The sequence below is a fragment of the Myxine glutinosa genome, chromosome 12 (genome assembly GCF_964187855.1).
Source record: "Myxine glutinosa chromosome 12, kmMyxGlut1.1, whole genome shotgun sequence".
Lineage (NCBI taxonomy): Eukaryota > Metazoa > Chordata > Myxini > Myxiniformes > Myxinidae > Myxine > Myxine glutinosa.
The window spans coordinates 102,346,535-102,367,442 of record NC_136272.1 but is presented as its reverse complement, the minus strand read 5'-3'; the positions used below and the strand labels follow the sequence as shown (position 1 = coordinate 102,367,442).

At 44.9% G+C, this 20,908-nt stretch overlaps 1 protein-coding gene across 2 annotated transcripts in view; it reads left to right on the top strand.

Annotated features, from left to right (window-relative positions):
* Window positions 1-17,358, top strand: part of LOC137437704 (E3 ubiquitin-protein ligase SH3RF1) — a 209,694-nt gene extending 192,336 nt beyond the window's left edge. For both annotated transcript variants that reach the window (XM_078766140.1, XM_078766139.1), the window contains exon 12: window positions 14,147-17,358. In XM_078766140.1, coding sequence (XP_078622266.1) covers window positions 14,147-14,315 — 169 coding nt within the window. In that variant the 3' untranslated portion in view covers window positions 14,316-17,358. The remainder of the gene's footprint in view (window positions 1-14,146) is intronic.
* The last annotated feature ends 3,550 nt before the right edge of the window (window positions 17,359-20,908 follow it).

Genomic DNA, 20,908 nt, shown 5'->3' with positions numbered 1-20,908 from the left:
GGACCTGAACCAAAATGGAATCGGCTTGTTTTTGTCACCTAACCCACTCATCCACCAAGTTTCGGCCAAATCCGTCCATTACTTTTTGAGATATCTCATCGAGAGAGAGGGGGGGGGGGAGAGAGAGAGAGAGAGGGGGAGGAGATGGAGAGAGAGGGGGGGGGGAGAGGGAGAGAGAGAGAGGAGAGGAGAGGGGGGGGGAGAGAGAGAGAGGGGGCGGAGAGAGAGAGAGAGAGAGGGGGGGGGAGAAAAAGGGGGAGGGAGAGAGAGAGAGAGAGAGAGAGAGAGAGGGGGGGGGGGGGGAGAAAAAGGGGGAGGGAGAGAGAGAGAGAGAGAGAGAGAGACAGAGAGAGGGGGCGGAGAGAGAGAGAGAGAGGGGGCGGAGAGAGAGAGAGAGAGGGGGGGGGGGAGAAAAAGGGGGAGGGAGAGAGAGAGAGGGGAGGAGAGGGGGGCAGAGAGAGAGAGAGGGGGGGGAGAAAAAGGGGGAGGGAGAGAGAGAGAGGGGAGGAGAGGGGGGCAGAGAGAGAGAGGGGGGGCGGAGAGAGAGAGAGACAGAGACAGAGAGAGAGACAGACACGGATCAGGGGATGGAAACATGGCAACCTGCAAGTCAGACTGTTGGTTTGTGTCGGATTAATGTGGGTAGAAAAGACTGTGGGTATGTATGGGGGGTGACATGACATGGTTGTGCACCACCTGCTTCATGCCCTGGAGGTAAGAGTGGGATTGAACTGCCACAAGAAAGAGATCCCACAAATGGAAGAAAGAGAAATGAAAGACGAGGTGTGCAGTACACCTGGATTGAATGAGTTTAACCACGACAAGGTTACTGGAAGAATGGGTGGAGCTTATGAGGATGCGAGCGAGGGAGCTAGATCGGAGGAGAGGCAGCAATCAGAGAGGCCACAGATTTGTACCACCTTTGCTGCACTCAACAGTTACAGTGTTTGATGTGCATAGGATTGTAATACGATCATTGTAACCATTCCGACAGCACGAGTGTACATGCACCAAATGCGTTAATTACCACAACGGTCAGAAAGGCAGACTTTTTTAATGGCACAGTGTTCCATTGTTTGAGGCACTCCCACCGGTGAGCTTGTATCTGCTTCCTCGTGATGTTACAAGTTGCGATCCGGTGCAGACATCGGCGACACAAAGAATGGATGTGTTTGCAGCAGTGAGCGCCCAATCACCGTCACAATGTCGTAAAGGAATGCGGTTTAGGTTAGGGGCCCGGCCCTCCGCCATTTCTCCCGAGACTTGAATGGTCGCTTGTTGGTCTCACCTTAAGGGATTCTTTAATAAGTTTGCACCCTGGGGGAAGTTGAGTGAACAAGTCATGTTAAGAAAGCATAACTATGGATGGAGATTGTACTCAGTCTGGAAAGAGTGGCAAGAGGTCCTGTTTGACAGAAAGAGGGACAAACTTCCTGTGGGACTTGCTTTGGTTGATTTATTTAAGACAAACCAAATTTATTTCTGTTGTTATGTATTGTAATCCGATTGAATCATTGAACTGTAATTGTATACGAGGTCTTTTCAGTTTTTTTGAGACATATTTGGATAAAATCTCAATTCACCTGCCAAAACTCAACACTTCCGCTTCCGGTCCCTTGAGCAAGGAGGCTGCTTGTTTCGATCCCTCCACGACATCGAAGTTTGAGTATTTTTTTCCCCATTCGTGTCTTTGTCAAATTTCCACTGGTTATTTTATTGTGTATGTGTTGTTGTGTTTCTAGTTAGTTTTGCTTTTGTAATTATTGCAAACTTGTGTGTAATTAGTCGGTTTTTTTTCGCACCTTGTGCATGGCCTGGTCCCTCTTGGTCTAGGCTCCCCCCACCCCCTCCCCCCGTCGATATTTTGTGAATATAAGTTCTTTCCTTCACTGTATTTGCTCGTTTCTTTGATTTTCTATTCTCCCCCTACCTCCCACGAACATCTTACCCTTTGTCTAACGTTTTAAATACAAAAAAACAAAAAAACCTTTATTAATTATTTCTCTCCTCACAGACACGTGCTTGTTCTCTCGCCCCCTTTATCTCCTTTTATTCCACCTGTCCTGCCTTTCCAAATCTAGTTTCCACCATACTCATTCAACCCTTTCTCCTTCTTTCTCAAATCCACGTCCTCACTTATGGACTTTTCCCAGATTGTTTTTCATGGTTTTGTTTAAATTTTTTTAAATATGTTTAAACTTTCCCCTGCAGTGTTTTATTCAGTGGTTTATTACAACACGCTGTTTTTCTTCCTACTTAAAAGGCTTTTTTAAATTTTCTCTTCAATTAATTCCACTTTAAAAAATATTCAATCTCTTACAGTACTACCTCTCTACATTCTCTAAACTCAATTTGCATTCCACCCCTCCTCTATCGTTTTTATACGGATCTCTGACGTGAAAATCACAATAAACCCAGTTTGTAATAAATGTTCGTTTTTCATGAATCATCCACTTTCTAAACTCCCCCCTCACACCTCCCTTCCTAAACTCCCCCCTCCCTTTCAATTCTCCCCCCTCACCCCTCCCCTCCTAAACTCCTCCCTTGTCCCTCCCCTCCAAAACTCCCCCTCGACTCTGATTCTGCAACTGGACCTGACGGAATCAGCCCACGGGTCCTAAAATCCTACTCCGCCGCTCTTTCACTCCCTCTCTCTGTTCTCTTCACCCTCTCTTTTGCTCAAGGTCATCTGCCATCAGCTTGGAAATCAGCCAACATCACTGCTCTAAACAAAAAAGGTGCAAAAACAGATCCTTGCAACTACAGACCAATCAGCCTTCTTCCAATTATCAGCAAAGTCATGGAATCCATCATTGCTTTGGATATCAAATCTTTCCTCTTCTCAAATGGCTTGATCTCTATCATCAATTTGGTTTCAGACCAGGTCACTCTACTCTGGACATGCTGCTTCTGCTGTCTCAACAATGGATGGAGGTCCTCGATGCCAAACAGGAAATTAGAGCTGTCTCCTTTGACATATCACGTGCCTTCGATACGGTCTGGCACCCCGCTCTGCTCACCAAACTCTCCTCTTTTGGTATCCATGGAAATCTCCACGCATGGCTGGCAGACTTCCTCTCTAGTCGTAGTCAACGTGTGGCCCTGAATAGGTTTCTCTCATCTCCTCTTCCTGTTCAGGCTGGAGTTCCCCAAGGCAGTGTACTGGGCCCTGTGCTTTTTCTGGTCTTCATCAATGATCTCTCTGACTCTCTTGAAAATCCTCTCTATCTCTTTGCTGATGACTCCACTCTCTGTCGCTCCATTCCTCATCCCTCAGATCGGCAGTCTGCAGCCTCCTCACTCTCTGCAGACCTGGACAAAATCACAGACTGGTAAAACAAGTGGAACATGTCTTTCAATCCTGACAAATCACACACTCTTACTATGTCTCTCCGAAAAGACCGACTGGACAACCCTCCCGTACACTTTCTGAATAATCCTCTCCAAGAAGTTCTGTCACTCAAGGTTTTGGGTCTCACGATCTCCCATGATCTTTCCTGGGAAAACACACATTTCAAATCTGGCCTCCAAAGCCAGTCGCTGACTGGGCATCCTCCGTCGTGTGAAGTCCTTCCTTGGCACACCTGAGCTCCTCACCACATACAAGGTTTTCATCCGCAGCTCAATGGAATACTGCTCTCCCCTCTGGGCCGGTGCTCCTGCCTCACACATAGCTCGGCTTCACGCTGTTGAAACCAAAACTTTCAAAATCATTGGAATCTCCCGCGATGAAGCTAACTCCAAGGGCCATTCACTTACTCACCGCAGGCAGGTTGGTGGTCTTTCTGTCTTCTACCGACTCCTTTCCGGCCTTGCTGCCCCAGCTCTCTCTGGGCTCTGTCCCCCAAATATTCCTACAGGTCGCACAAGATCTGCCTGCAACCCTCTTGTGGTTAAACAGCCAAAATCAAGACTCTCTGCTCACCTTCACTCCTTCATTCCTCTTTTCTCCTGCCTCTGGAACAAACTCCCTCACTCTCTTCAATCCCACTCCTCCCTCCAGGTCTTTAAAACAGCTGTTCACCACCATCTCTTATCTTCCCCCATCCAAAACCTTGATCTTTTCTACCCCCACTAATTTCACCCCAGATTCACTTTTTTGAAATACCAACTTCCTTCCTGGAGGTACTTGCAGTGTCCTTGTGTTTTATACTTCTCCCACCCCTCCCCCCCTTCCCACGCCTCTACCCCCCAAGCCCTCCCACAGATCTCCCGATGTCCCTGCTCTCAAATGTTGTGTTTGTGTGCTTCCCCTTCTCTCCCCATCTTGTCTTCCGCTACCCTTATTATACAGTCACGTGAAAAAGTAAGTACACCCTATGTAAAGTTTTGACTTTTTCAACATATTTCAACATACAGCAATTTGATCTTCATTTAAACAATATTGATAGATAAAGGTGATATAATATAACAAATATCATGAAACATTTACATTTTGAAATCCATTGTATAATTTAAATAAACATAAATGCAAATTTCGCATGTGGAAAAAGTAAGTACACCCTTGGCTCTAATAAGTGGTATTGCCCCCTTTGGCAGAAACAACCTCAAGTAGGCGTTTCTTATAACTGTCTACCAGTCTCTGACATCGACTGCGAGAAATTTTTTCCCACTTCTCCATGCAGAATTCTTTCAGCTGTGCAATGTTTGAGGGGTTTCTTGCATGCACAGCTCGTTTAAAATCCCCCCACATCTCGATGGGATTTAGATCCGAGCTTTGACTTGGCCATTCCAGAACCCTCCATTTCTTTCTTTTCAGCCATTCCTTGGTGGATTTACTGGTATGTTTAGGGTCATTGTCATGTTGCAAGATCCACTTTCGGTTGAGCATCAACCTTCCGACAGACGGCCTCACATTATCCTCAAGCACCCTCTGGTACAATGAAGAATTCATAGTGGAGTCTATGATGGTGAGCTGCCCAGGCCCTGATGCAGCAAAGCTGCCCCAAACCATAATATTTCCACCACCACGCTTTACAGTTGGTATCAGGTTCTTGTGGTCAAATGCTCTCTTTGGTTTTCGCCAAACATGTCTTCTGGTACTGTGGCCAAATAGCTCCACCTTTGACTCACCTGTCCAGAGCACATTGTTCCAGAAGTGCTGGTCTTTGCCGAGGTGTTCATTGGCAAACTTTAATCTTGCCCTGATGTTCTTTCTGGACAGCAAAGGTTTCCTCCTGGCACACCTCCCATGAAGATAAAATTTGTGCAGCCTTTTTCTAATCGTAGACTCGTGCACTTTGACATCAACAGTGGCAAGAGCTACCTGTAGGTCCCGTGATGACATTCTGGGTTTCTTAGAGACATCTTTCAGCATCTTGCGGTCTGCTCTCGGGCTGCACTTGCTGGGGCGGCCTGGCCTGAACAAGTTGGAAGTTGTTTGGAATCTTCTCCACTTGTAGATGATCTTCCGGACAGTCGAATGATTGATTTCAAATTGTTTGGAGATCTTTTTAAATCCCTTCCCAGATTCGTAGGCATCTATAACCTTCTTTCTGAAGGCCTCAGAGAGCTCTTTTGATCTAGGCATGGTGACGCCGCACATTTCAACAACAAAGAGCAAACCAAACTAAATGTCTGAGGATTAAATAAGACAGGTTCCTCCAAGATCCTCTCTAACGATGTTCTAATCATTTGCACCTGAGCTGGTGCACCTGATTCTAATTTTAGGTATTTGAAGGAGTGATAAATGTAGGGGTGTACTTACTTCTTCCACATGCGAAATTTGCATTTGTCTTTCTTTAAATTATACAATGGACTACAAAATGTAAATGTTTCATGATATTTGTTATATTATATCACCTTTATCTATCAATATTGTTGAAATGAAGATCAAATAGCTGTATGTTGAAAAAGTCAAAACATTACAAGGGGTGTACTTACTTTTTCACGTGACTGTATGTTTTGTGTGTCTGTTTGATTTTTTGTGTGATAAATGTTAGCTCTTCCACGAGCCTCGATCCTTTATACAAAAAAAACTCCTCCCTTTCAATTCTCCCCCCTCGCCCCTCCCCTCCTAAACTCCTCCCTTGCCCCTCCCCTCCTAAACTCCCCTCTCACCCCTCCCCTCCAAATCTCCCCCCTTGCCCCACCCCTTCAAATTTCCTCCACACCCCTCACCTTCAAAACTCTCCCCCCCCCCCCCCCCCCAACCCTCCTCTTCCTTAACGGTATGGACCTCAAACATCCGGGGCCTTCCCTCAAACCTGATTGATCTCTCCATTCAGGTTGCTCCTGACAAACAAGATGTAATCTGCTTAACAGAAACTTTCCTCCTTGAAGATGTCTCTGATTCCTTAATATCTCTTCCTGGTTACTCCCTCCTCCGGTATGATAGACCTGAGCCTCGTCCTGGTGGTGGGGTTGCGATCTTTATCAAAAACTCTTTTCCTCACTCTCCCTGCACTGCCCTCTCTCCACCCCACCCCCAGGAGTACCTCTGGCTACGGCTTCCTCTCCACTCCCACCTTTTGTTCATATGTGTTCTGTACCGTCCTCCAAACAGTGATGACTCCATTTACATTTCGCTGTCTGACAACATGGACCAACTTCTATCCACTCATCCCAACTCTCTCTTCCTCATATGTGGCGACTTCAACTGTCATCATGCCAGCTGGCTGGGTGTGGGTACCTCTCTCACCAGCCATGGCACCTCAGCAAAGGACTTCTGCGACTCACAGGGACTGACACAATCTGTCAATTCCCCGACCCAGATCTCAGTCAACGGAGCATCTTCTCTTCTCGACTTCGTTATGACTAACCTCCCTGGAAATGTCTGCTGCTCTTCTTCTGCTCCAATCGGTTCTTCAGTTCATTTCCTTGTTAAAGTGGACATCTCTCTGCCCATTCTCAGAGAGCCTCCTCAGCGTCTAGGAGTCTGGCATTTCACTCAGGCCAACTGGCATGGTCTTCAAGCATCTGGACTGGTCACCCATCTCTCCCACCTCTGACATCAACTCATCCTGGGAATTCTTCCAAAGTAAACTGCTCTCTCTCATGCACAGATTTATCCCATCTCGTCTTGTTGTCTTACCCTTCCTCCCGTCCATGGTACACAGAATCTTGTGGTGAGGCTGTTGCCCTGAAACAATGTGCCTTTGCCTCTTGGAAGGCAAATCCAACTGAAGGTAATCTCAGTTCCTTTCACAAAGCTCGGAACAAGTTTGTGTCCACCCTCAGGAGAGCCAGGAAGCACGATCTCTCTACTCTCAAGACTGAACTCTCAAACCTTTCTCCTTCCTCCAAATCCTGGTGGCGTCTGGTCAAATCCGTTTCTGGTGTTTGTTCCCCCTCCATCCCCTCCCTTACCTCAAATGGCTAACCGTTGACACCGCACGTGACAAAGCCGAATGCCTCAACTCTGTGTTTGCCTCAAAATCTTGTGTCCCAAACCCATCTCTCTCTGTTCCCACCTTACCCAGTCGTACCCAGCTGCTCCTGGACTCTGTGTCCTTCTCTCCTGACAAGGTGGAGACGTTTCTGTCAAACCTCGACTCTGATTCTGCAACTGGACCTGACAGCATCAGCCCACGGGTCCTAAAATCCTGCTCTGCCGCTCTTTCACTCCCTCTCTCTGTTCTCTTCACCCTCTATTTTGCTCAAGGTCATCTGACATTAGTTTGGAAATCAGCAAACATTACTGCTTTGCACAAAAAATGTGCAAAAACAGATCCTTGCAACGACAGACCAATCAGCCTGCTCCCAATTATCAGCAAAGTCATGGAATCCATCATTGCTTCGGTTATCAAATCCTTCGTCTTCTCCAATGGCTTGATCTCAGATCATCAATTTGGTTTCAGACCAGGTCACTCTACTCCGGACATGTTGCTTCTGCTGTCTCAACAATGGATGGAGGACCTCAATGCCAAACAGGAAATCAGAGCTGTCTCCCTTGACATATCACGTGCCTTCGATACGGTCTGGCACCCCAGCTCTGCTCTCCAAACCCTCCTCCTACGATGTTCCTGTTCTTTGCTGTTGTACTTGTGTACTCCCCTCTCTCTCCCCATCTTGTCTCCCGCTCCTTTTATTGTATGTTTTGTGTGTCCGTTATTTTTTTTTCTGTGATTGATGTTAGCTCTTACACGAGCCTCGATCTTGTATCCAAAAAAAAAGAGAAAAAAAAGTAATCGAGCCAAATTCACGCAACAACTCTAGTGGATCGATCAAGCTTGATTGGTCACGTGAGATGTCCAAGCAACAAGGGAGTCTCACAAGCCATTGCGCGTTCCAGGTGATCGGGATCCATAAATCAATGCTGATGCGATGTGCCCAGAGGCCCTTTGGTACCGGGGATAGATATCCTAACCAACACGATAGGAATTCATTCCCACCTCTCAAGCTGCAAACTCAGCTTGAAGCACTTTGTGCAGTGCATTCCCAAAAAATGTACAAGACCACATTCCCAAAATCGGCACAAGTTTGTTTGTTCCACCCTAAGTCATTCAAAGATTCCGACCCCATGACAGAGTTCTCCGTCGTGCGACGTGCCAGTATGTTGTATGATAAACCCATGCCCATTTCCAAACGCAGGCCCCTTGTCAAAAGTCCACAGTGAGAGTTGTTTATCATCCAGAGCAGTTTGCTGGTCGGAAGTCAACTTTGGGAAAATCTCATGGTTGTTATGTTCAAAGTGCATGTGCTGCACATGTAGATAGCAAAACACTGCCTTCATAGGCCATTCCTGCTGCTACGAGACAAGTGTTTGATAGTCAGGAGATGGGGCACACCAAACTTGCAGTGGAAGGAGGTGGAGCAGAGGGACATGAGAGAAGTGGGGGTCACGTGGTCGCGCTCGCGTGGTCGACCCCATAACAAGGTGGGATTCCAAAAAAGTAGGGTCCACAAAAGTAGTAGCAGGCTACAATACCTGCTGCTCTTATAAAGTAAGAAAATAGTCCAAGAACAAGTGAATGCATAGGAATATTCAATCACAGGTGATTCATAATGCAACACCTTAGTAACCGCCATATTACCCAAAAGCTTGGGGAGCAGCCTGTTGCCTGACTGAGCAAGGGCTTCTCCAAAATCTCCGATCCATGTATTATCCGGTTGATCCTGTGTGACCTTCTGCATTTTTCAATGACACTTTGCAAACGGAAACGAAAACAGAAGCGAATTCCAAATGTTGCCTTGTGGTTTAAGTGCTGCCCGTGGGACCCAAAGAAGCTCCGAAATGAGGCAGTTTTCGTGCTGTGTACTTGAATGGTCACTGGCTGATGCCTTTCCTTCAATCTTCGACCAAAACAAAAGAAATGCAAGCTGTATAACCCCTCTCCACTCCCCCCAGATCCACACCCACCCACACCCTCCCTGGGACAGAAAAGGGAGTAAAGGTTCAGCCTCAAACACAGGAATATTTGAGCCAAAGCAGACCAGAGAGTATGTGCCTTCTCATTTGACCAGCCTGTTTATTGTAGGTGAATCGAGTGGCTTCATCACTAATGAAGCAGAGAGTGGAAGCAGACAAACAAGCCTGGTGATGTTCACAAATTAAGCACCACGCATTTTGACGAGAGGATCGAGGAGTCGGAAGACGGCCATTTCCTTCGTTTTCCCACAGGTTTCCAAACATCTGCCTGGGCAGACCCCATGACCCCTTGGCAGGAAACTTGGAATGGCAGCAGATCTCTCGCACGCAATCTCATTTTGGCCCTAAACACATCCTGGCGGTTCGATTCTGTTTGCGTTGGACTCTAGCACACATTTAATGGATAGCGCCAACTCTCCCAGGATGCGAGACGAGGAGATAGCACGAAGGCCATTTCCTTTTCCCTTGTGCCTTATTGCTTGCGCAGCCGGTCTTTGCGATCCTTGAATGGAACGGTGTCTCGACCTGGCCAAGATACACTGCAGTTTCTGGATTCGAGTTTGAAACTTAAAAAATGCTTTCGGCTTCACCTTGGCTGAAGATATCACAAAGCTAGTTTGGTGAAGTTTTTCTGATGAAACTATCTGCACCTATCTGATGTGTCTACTTATTTGTGTTGTATCTATTTGGTATCAATCTGATGTGTCTATTTATCCGTGATGTATATATTTGCTATCGAGCTGTTGTATCTATTTATCTGTGATGTATATATTTGGTATCTATCTGTGAAGGTGTCTTTATACCTGGTATCTATCTATCTGTGATATATCTATATACAGTGCCCTCAGAAAGTATTCTATCCGCTTGATATTTTCACATTTTGTTGTGTTAAAACCTGAATTTAAAATGGGTTAAATCTTAAAATATGTTGTCATTGATCTACTCAAAATACCCCATAATGTCGAAGTGGAATTTGTTTTTAGAATTTTTTACAAAATAAAAAAAAAAGAAATACAGAAATATCTAATTTACATAAGTATTCAACCTCCTGCCTGAGTCAATACTTCATAGGTAGCAATTACAGTTTTGATTCCTCTTGGGTATGTCTGTATCAGCTTTGGGGAGTTTCTTCCATTCTTCCTTGCAGATTAGTTCATGCTCTGTCAAGTTGTATGGGGAGTGTCGGTGAACAGCAATCTTCAAGTCTTTCCACAGATTCTCAATGGGATTCAAATCTGGGCTTTGGCTGGACAACTCAAGTAATTGCACGTTCTTGTTCTGAAGCCATTCCAGTGTTGCTTTGCCTGTATGCTTGGGGTCATTTTCCTATTGGAACATACATTTTTGCTGCATTCTCAGGTCTTTTGCACTCTGAAGCAGGTTCTCCTCAAGGATTTTCCTGTATTTGGCTCCATTCATTGTTCCCTCTATCCTTACAAGTCTCCCAGTCCCTGCCGCTGAAAAGCACCCCCATAGCCTGATGCTGCCGCCACCATGCTTCATGGTAGGGATGGTGTTAGAGAAGTGATGAGCTGTGCTCGGTTTCCACCAGACGTAGCGCTTCGCATTCAGGCCAAAGAGTTCAATTTTCATCTCACAGACCACAGATTATTTTGCCTCATGCTCTCAGAGTCTTCAACGTACCTTTTTGCAAACTCCAGATGTGCTGTCATGTACCTGTTTCTCAAGAGTGGCTTCCATCTGGCCACTCTTCCATAAAGCCGAGATTTGTGAAGTGCTGCAGAGACTGTTGTCCTTCAGGCAGGTTCTCCCATCTCAGCGAAGGAACTCTGGAGTTCTGTCATTGTGGTCTTTGGGTTATTGGTCACCTCCCTGACCAAGGTCCTTGCCCAGATGCTCAATTTGGTCAGACGGCCATTTCAAGGAAGAGTTTGGGTAGTTTCATATTCTTTCCATTTCCTAATGATGGAGCTCATTGTGCTCTTGGGAACTTTCAACACTCTAGAAATTGTTTTATACCCTTCCCCAAATCTACGCCTCCTCACAATTATATGTCGGAGTTCTACGTACAGTTCCTTGGACTTCATGGTAGAGTTTCTGCTCTGACATGCACTGTCAACTGTAGTACCTTGTGTAGAAAGGAGTGTTTCTTTCTAAATCATGTCCAATAAATTTAATTGGCCACAGGTGAACTCTAATCAAGTTGTTGAGACATCTCATGGATGATCAAAGGAAATTGGATGCACCTGAGCTCAATTTGGAGTGTCATTTTAACCCTGGTGTTGGGCTAGCGGCTAGGGTGCCGGCTTAGAATCCTAGGATCCTGGGTTCGAATCCCAGTCGATTGCTGAATTAACGCCAGGGGGGTTGACTCAGCCTGTCATCCTTCCGAGGTCGGCTAATTGAGTACCAGTTCACTGGTAATTCCCTGTTTGTCGTTAAAGGCGGCAAAAAGGGTTGGCGTCAGGAAGGGCATCCGGCCGTAAAACATTGCTTCAAAAAGGGGACCAAAAAACAACAACAACCACGGTTCCCGAAAAAGGCCAACCCCCGCTTGTGGGGAAAAATGGCCTCTAAAGGTGGTTATTTTAATTTTTTTATAGCAAAGGTGTTGACACTTATTGACTCAAGATATTTCAGTTTTTCATTTGAAATTAATTTGTAAAAAATTCAAAAACAAAATTGCACTTTGATATTATGCAGTATTATGTGTGGATCAGTGACAAAAAAAAATCTCAATTTAATCTATTTTAAATTCAGGCTGTAGCACACCAAAATGTGAAAAATGGTCAAGGGGTGTGAATACTTTCTGAAGGCTCCATCATTGATGTATCTGTGATATATATGTATTCGGTCGGTATCTATCTGTGATGTATCTATTTGGTATTTATTAGTGATGTATACGTTTGGTATTTATCTGTGAAGGTATCTGTATATCCGGTATCTATCTGTAATGTTTTCCGTGATGTATCTCTCTGCTCACCTTCACTCCTTCATTCCTCTTTTCTCCCGCCTCTGGAACAAACTCCCTCACTCTCTTCAATCCCACTCCACCCTCCAGGTCTTTAAAACAGCTGTTCACCACCATCTCTTATCTTCCCCCATCCAAAACCTTGATCTTTTCTACCCCCGCTAATTTCACCCCAAATCCACTTTTTTGAAATACCAACTTCTTTCCTGGAAGTCCTTGGTGTCCTTGTGTTTTATACTTCTCCCACCCCCCTCCCCCTTCCCACGCTTCCTCCCCCCAAGCCCTCTCCCTCCCACACATCTCCCGATGTCCCTGCTCTCAAATGTTGTGTTTGTGTGCTTCCCCTTCTCTCCCCATCTTGTCTACCGCTCCCTCTTTTTATATATTTTGTTTGTCTGTTTGATTTTTTTTTTGTGATAAATGTTAGCTCTTTCACGAGCCTCGATACTGTATAGAAAAAAAATAAAAATTGATGTATCTGCGATGTATCTATTTGGTGCAAGATCGTCTGATGTATCTGATGTATCTGCGATGTATCTATTTGGTGCAAGATCTTCTGATGTATCTGATGTATCTGCGATGTATCTATTTGGTGCAAGATCTTCTGATGTATCCGAAGTATTGATCTGAATTCTACAAATGGATTAGGATTTCGCTTCGAATTTTCTCAGTCATGCAACTCAAGCTTCGGAATCAGCCGACTCTGGCCAAAAGTGGAATATGCACGCGGGATGTAAAAAGACAACAGCACGGCGCTGCTTGTGCGCTTTTTAGTCCAAGGCTAACATTTCAGACATAACACTTGGTGGAAAAATAATAATAATAAAAAGCTAGTTACTGTCCAGTGAGCATAATATTTTGCACTACAGTCTAAATTTTTGAATTTCATTACTTGCATGCATCACTGATTAAGGTTTGTTTTTAAGGCAACCATTTTGTCAAACTTTTGCCAACAGCAATATGTAATGCACACATTTTGAAATAACTTGCCCCTTCGCCATTGAAAGCAAACTCTTTGGTGCATGAGGAAATCGAAATATCTATCGAAATATATCTAAAATCGAAATCGAAATATAAGGACAGTATCTGTGTGTCTGCTCATTCATGTCTCATTCCATTCCCCGTTCCCTCGCTCTCACCACTACACACATCGTCACCACACTCTGCAAGCATTATAAGCAATGTCTTGCAATTTAATCTTATGGCACCTCAATGTACTTGCAACTCCTACATTTATTCTTCTGGCTCAGTCGCAAGTACTCTTGCGACTGCTAGTTACTGTCCTAGTGCAGAATTAGCTTGCGACTTGCGACTGCTAGTGCAGAATTAGCTAGTAGTGTCTTTTCTCCAAACGTTCGCTCTTGGCAAATTTTCTTGGCCTTTACATGCCACCCGTCTATCATTCCCCAACCCCATCCAGTTAGAGTTGGGAATGATTTATCTCCCTCATTTATTCCTTCAAGCTACAAATCTTTAAGACTCAGATTAACAGATTTCATCTTAACGCTTACTTCCACGCCTTCCTTTTTTACCTCTTCTATTGCTTTGCATGTATTGAGGTCATTGGTCATGTATTGAGGAAGGATGAAAGTGACTGGTTGAGAAGAGTGATGGAAGTTAATGTAGAAGGAAGTAGAGGACGGGGAAGACCGAGAAAGACTTGGCTAAAGATGGTGGAAGAAGAAATGCGGGCAAGGGGGTTAACAAGGAGAGATGCAGAAAATAGGGCAAAATGGAGAAGATCGTCATGGGGACCGCAAGGCTAACCCCCGCTCTAGCAGGGAACATGGCCTTAAAATGCATGTTGTTGTTGTTGTTGCTTTGCATGACTGTGGCCTTGCCCCACTGGGCTGCAATGAAACGTAAAAGGCTGCATCAGATAACGCTGTGACCTCCGCTTGCAGGTACCGTGCCGTGGTGCCTTACCCTCCACAGAGCGAGGCCGAGTTGGAACTACGAGAAGGCGACGTGGTGTTTGTGCACCGCAAGCGTGAGGATGGCTGGTTCAAGGGCACGCTGCAACGCAGCGGCAAAACGGGTCTCTTTCCAGGCAGTTTTGTCGAGAGTTTCTGACTCCGTCACCTGACGAATGGGATGACATCATAGCAGCCTGTGTCAGCTTGTACTGGAGAGAGGCTCTGTCTGGACAAATGTATCAATCAACAGAGGTCAAGACCCATGGATATCAATAGGAGTCGATGCAGGTTCGTTGAACAACATGAACTACGTCCTAGGTTCTGGAGTGGCGACAAAAAAGTGTTTGTCTGTATCCCCCACCTGAAGTATTTATTTCAGTTTAGACAATGTACTTATAAAAATTTATTTAAAATTTTTAAGGCAACAAGCACATGAAGTTGAACTTTGAAGCCAAACATGAGTGGGGCTTGATTGAAAGTGGATCTTTTCTTTATTTTTGTTTTCTAGAAATGTTTAAAGACAATATTGACGCTCGGTTTGAAAGTCTGACCACAAACCCTTCCCTCCCCCAACAGCCTGATATTGCTGCTAATTCATCATTCCCACTTCCCTCCTCCCTAGAAGGAAGGGACATGTATGGGAATCTTCATTACACTCCGCACACCATTTTATTTTTTTAACACACCTCAGATAAAGGCCATTGTCAGATCGGGATGCTGCGCAAGGCCAAAATGGAAAGGCCTTCACAATCCAAACCATCTGTCCAGCTTTCGGCGATGTTCTTCTGCACAAGAGGAATGCAAAATCCCTTTTCTGGCATCCTTAGCCGTCGGAGACGCACCGAGGATTTCTCCAACCAGTCGGAACCAAACCCATTCGACAATGGATTCGTTCATCGCTCGGGTTCAGCGAATACCCAAGCACCTGCTAAAGCAATACTTAACCCTTACTTTCCTAATAAGAGTGCAACAGATGCTTCTTTTATTTTTTTATTTTTTATTGCTGTTCACGAGTCAAAAAGCTGACTAGATGCACGTCCGACGATGGAACGCAGCTTTCCCTTACACCGACGCTTTGACCTCGGTCTTGCAACCCTGGCTTGTTTTTGTATGAGGAAGTAGCTTTGTAGTGTGTCCGCAAGGAGCATCGTGATTTGCCTGTCGTACCATAGCTCGTTTAGTCTGTCCAGGGAAGGGAAGATCTGAGAGACGTACACACGAGGTGGAATGCCATTGTAACCTCAATGGCCTGGCCTCCACGAGGATATTGTCCATGGATGAACGTTTTGATATTCCCATGGATTTGTAGAGAACGCTGTATAAAGAATGTGACACAAAGTCAAGTTATAGAACGAAGCAAATGTTAAACGCCTTTCCCTTTTGCATCAGCAGGGGTGAACGGAGCACCACCATTACTCCCATCGCTGTGGAAGGGAAAGTGGTCCACAAAAAAAAGGGCAAGCGCACTTTTAGGATTGCACAAATCCTCAACTGCTGGAAAACAATGTTATACTTAACTTAAATGAGGCTGCATAAAGTTATCGTACCGAGTATGTATTCGTTTACAGTGGTGCCTTTACCCCCCAAAGACAGTGTGGAATGGCCGCTCATCTTGGTGCGGCCACCTCGCGGCTAGTGTCCCGGATACAGCCGAGTGCCATGTCCATTGCCAATGCCAAGACGAGCATCCAGTCACCGAAGTCATTACTTTTTAGATAAAGGAAAACAGAATTAACTCTGAAAACAGAAAAAACAGAAAAACAGGAAAACAGGAAGTATCTCTCCTGTGCTTTGCCAATATCCGGTGTCGAGCGACTCACAATGGCGCATGGTGCATCTCTATTGCAATCGAACAGGCAAACCAATGTTTCTCTTCCAGTATTCGCTTCGACCCCACTGCTTCTGTTTGTCAGCTTTGCTCACATTCCAGAGGGTTTCTCCAAAACGTTGCAGAGTGGATGTGAGAGGTGCCTGCCAAAGCAGAACATCCGTACCATTGTCAGAGGTCCAGAAACCAGTGTCCAAAAAAACCGCTTTAAATTGGGCAGTTTAACCACCCAACAGCAGGTTAGTACAGCCAGCAACATCTAGCGTTTTTGCGGCAATACTTTAATCTTCGTGTATAGCTATTTGGATTAACGCTCAAAGAATCCCAATGCTTGGAAAACAACGACGTGGGATCAATTTGGCAATCTGACATCCCCTTGAACACCCTCAACTCCATAATGCGTCGCTAGGCAACCCCGGCGGTCCTTGAACGACGCGTGTGAAGGTTTCTCTTTTAAAAAAAACCCACACAAAGCCTCCAAAATTGAACGACTGGGGCACGATTTGTTTGTCACTCTGAGTTTTAATAATTTTCGAACAGCTCCATCCATCGATGCTACAATTGTTTGTTCAATATCATTTCGAGGGAAATTTAAATTGCTGCAATTGGCTTCTGGGCCTTTACTTATTAATCACGCAACTATTGCTGGAACTTTTGATCGTCCGCCTGACCATCATTGCCCGGTAGGCGCGTAATACATAGATGGTCCTGAGCGTCCTTAGGATCGACTGAGGGAGGAAAACGTTAAAATAGGTAAACTTGAAGCCCTGTGCATTTGGAGCAATGCTCAGCTACCAATTTGATTGTGCGCACCTAGATGCCCGGAACAAAGTAGCAGCTCAAGTCTGGAGGCCAATACTGTGAATTTGTCGGCTCACCTTCTCCCCCCTCCCATCCCCCCTTTCCTGTTAAACAAGGCAGGCTGTATTACTTCATCATTGGTTCAGAAAGCCATGACCCAATGTTTATTCGTTTAGTCAACCATTCACAGTACACAAATGTACTGTTCTTGTATTATTGACCGGTTAGTTCTGAAAACGTTTTTTTTTTGTGGATTCTGCCTCACCTGCCTCGTCATCAAGGTGACGGAAGAAATTCTGAGGGGTTTGACGCTACCTGTTGGCGTAACCTTGTTTTATTATTTGTTTAAAGAAACGTTTGCTGTACATGTGCAATTTCCTTACTTCTAACAGGATTTTAAAAGTTGCTGTTAACCTCCTTTGTCCATAAAATCATTTGGGAGAGTTGATGCCATTATTTGGGAAAGTCGTTTTGGGGAAACATGATTTCACCTCCAACCACCATGCTTGCTTCTGACCTCAAACCACCCGTCTGGACAGTATACCACTGCAATAAATGTAATTCTTCGAAATTATTTGCCTTTTTTATTTCAGATACCCACGACGCTCGTCTCTCGTACGCAAGCAGCCGCTGGTTTGCATCATCGGTTGGGAGTGCGGTTTGTGCAGCTGGTGCTGTGACCCCTGCAGATTAAGGCGGGAATTTCTGGAATTTGTTCAGCGTGCCGGTGATAAATCGCTTACTCTTCGCAAAAGACACCGTGGGATCTATTAAGGTCCACCGACTAACGCTAGCAGATGAGAGGACGCACTTTCTGGCGAAACGCAACACCTGCGAAGCACCTTTCGGACAATGACACAAATTGACAGATCATTGACCGAGGTTGTGCTAACCTCCTTGGGAAGCAACAAGAAGCTAACATTTCGTACGCTAACCCTTTGTCAGAGCAAAAGCGCAATCCAGCAGTTTGTGGTGGGATCGGGAATGGAACCCAGACCCAGAGTCGACGGCTCAAAGGTGAGTGCGATACCTGCACACAATCATGCCAAGACTCCCATTCCCAGTGTCAGTATGTTACACTTCTATCATACATAACGTCACCCTCATGTGAGGCCACATTTCTCTTACATACAGAGGGGTCTTTGGAGCAGCCGGTATAAAGAAAAATCTGCCTTTAAACTCATGTTTGGGTAACTACTTTGTACAAGCACCTCTTTGTGTCCCAAAAGGCAGGTACATTAGATACTCAACGGTGGAGCAAGAACAAAAGACGCATTTTATACGAATCCACGGCCACGTGTGGTTCAGTGGTCGCTCCTTGATTTGAAACATTGAAACCAAATCGTGCAGATTTAAGCCATTATATACACACACACAAGAGGCCCACAAGCTCAGATTTTGTACACAAACGGTTGATTAAAACTACCTTTCACAAAGTAATATGTTTGCAATAAGGAAACAGAGGCCCTGAAAAAGCTGGGGTCGTCGAAAACGTCATCATCCATTAGCAAACCAACATCCCCAAATACCATTTAAAAGCAACCCATTCCCTCCCTGCCCAAGCTCGGCGTGGGATATTGCAAGTCTCAAAAAGTATCGGGGACGTCGGCAGGATCATCCATTCTTGGAATTTTAACAAACCTCCAACTAATCATTGCCACCGATTCCTTTTAACACTCCTGCCGTCACCGCCAGGCCACTGGTGATGGGAAAATGGTCAAAACTGCAGGATCTTACCCATGGTCAGTTTGAACCAAGTGACCCCGACAGACCGGCAATCTTTGCCCACAGTGGCGAGGACAACGCGTGCACACGGACAGGTACAGAACACCTGTGATACAGCGTCAATGTATTATTCTTACAGGCAATAATTGTTCAAAGACACGTCCGAGCCACTTTCCTAAATGCAATCATGCGGACTTTGGTTCAGGCAGCAAAACAGTCGCAGCTGAAAGTGCTGGCAGACATGTCTGTAACCAATTTCAAACGTGCGTACAGCGATGGACCTTCGACGTACAAACTCAGCGGACCGTTGGCCTGCTCTGCCATTGCAGACATTTCACTGCTTACATCGACAGAAATTCACACCAAAGAACCAAGAAATCCCAACCCTGCTTGGGAGTGTAGAAAAGACTGTTCAAAAACAATAATTGAACAAAAACAATTGAACAAAAACAATGCCTAATTTTTTACACCGTGATGGTTCAAACGCGCATCTTGTTTTGTTTCATTACCTCCACCACCAAAGGTGGATGGAGGTTATGTTCTCACCCCTGTCTGTCCTGTCCGTTTTGTTTGTGAACAAGATATCTCAAAAAGTTGTGGACGGATTCGGACGAAATTTGGCAGAGATGTAGCGTATGTGACAAAGACGAAATGATTCGATTTTGGTGAAGATCCGGATTCGTATCCGGGTACTAGAATTTTTAAGTGATTCTTCACCATTGGGAGATAGGGCCAAAAACGATACATAGCAGGATATCTCAAAAAGTTGTAGACGGATTTGGACGAAACCTGGTGGGAAGGTTGTGTGTCTGACAAGGACAAATAGATTCTATTTTCGTGAAGATCTGAACATGGATTCGGATATGATACTTATTTAATTTTAAAGTGATTCTTCGATCACCATTGAGTGATAGGGCTAAAACCAACATATAGCAGGATATCTCAAAAAGTTGTGGACGGATTTGGACGAAACTTTATGGACAGGTTGTGTGTGTGACAAGAAAGAATCGCTTCAATTCTGGTGAAGATCCGGATCCGGCTAGTAGAATTTTAAAGTGATTCTTCACCATTGGGAGATAGGGCCAAAAACAATACAAAGCAGGATATCTCAAGAAGTTGTGGACGGATGATTTTGATTAAATGTGATTCTGTATTGTGATTTTCTGGTCTACTCTGGGATACGAAATGCAAACTGTTCACCTGGCAGAGGTATGCTCTCTACTGAGTGCCATTCTAGTTCCAAAATGCATTACCAGCGATAAATAAAATGAACTAAACTCAAAGACCGAATGACATCTTTGTTGAATATTAAAAAAAAAAAAAAAGACAATAAATTTTATTTATTTAAAGGTTTGAGGCTCATGGAAGAGCAAGGTGACAGATGGGATTAACTGATCACAGTGGGGCAACAGTTGGACACAAGCAAGGGAGTGAAAGAAACAGGAAGGAATAAAGCCTGGGAGGAAACAGCATACTGCAATAAATGTTAATGGGGAGAATAAGGGATGTGGGTAAGGATGGGGGATGACTTGAGATGGTGGTGGAACACCCGATTGAGGCCCTCAAAGGTGGACAGGTGCAAGACATGAAAACCATCCATTTTACCCAAGCGGAACGACATGATGTGCAGGCTGTGCCAAACAAACATTCCTATTCCTTACTCTCTATTCGTGGCTATTTTAAATTTAAATTATTATTTTAAATAATTTTAAATTATTATTTAATACACAGCAGCACAAGGTGATCCCCGAGTCATTCCAAACATGGGGAGACTCTGCATCCTTCCGTTTCTTCCCGTTCTTTACCACTTCAAGTCCAAGGCTAAGCTAGGGAAAAGATTCTATAAACTTTGCTCCGGTTTGTCGAGCCATTCTGCACATTTCCGGACATGATTTTTGACCTTTTTCACATGACTCCACGTGGCAGGAGTGGCGAGTTTTCTCTCTTTCAATTGCTAGTCTTGATTGATGGTGAAACATGCCGAGGCCACATTGGCCAGATGGCCATTTTGCATGAGGTCAGACCAGGTCACGTTAATAATCTGACACTGCTCGTCTTGAGGATGCTCAGTAAAACAGAGTGATCCCCTAACTGGATCTCAAAGCACATATGATCACCTTTTTCATTCTGAACAACCATTACAGAGGTCGAATCGAAGCGAACGCCGCAGGTGTAGTGATCTCATATTTGTGATCTAAAAAAAACCAAAAAACTATTTGTTGTTTCCTTTCTAGACCAGAAAAAGAAGTTGAACTGAAGCTGAAATTGGATTTGGAATCCTTACTTTGGTATTTTGCAGTTTCACATACCAGCTGCCTCGACACCCGGAACATCCCCGATCAATCCAATAACCCGACGTGGAGGACAGACAACAGGATAATAAACAAGTCGGAATG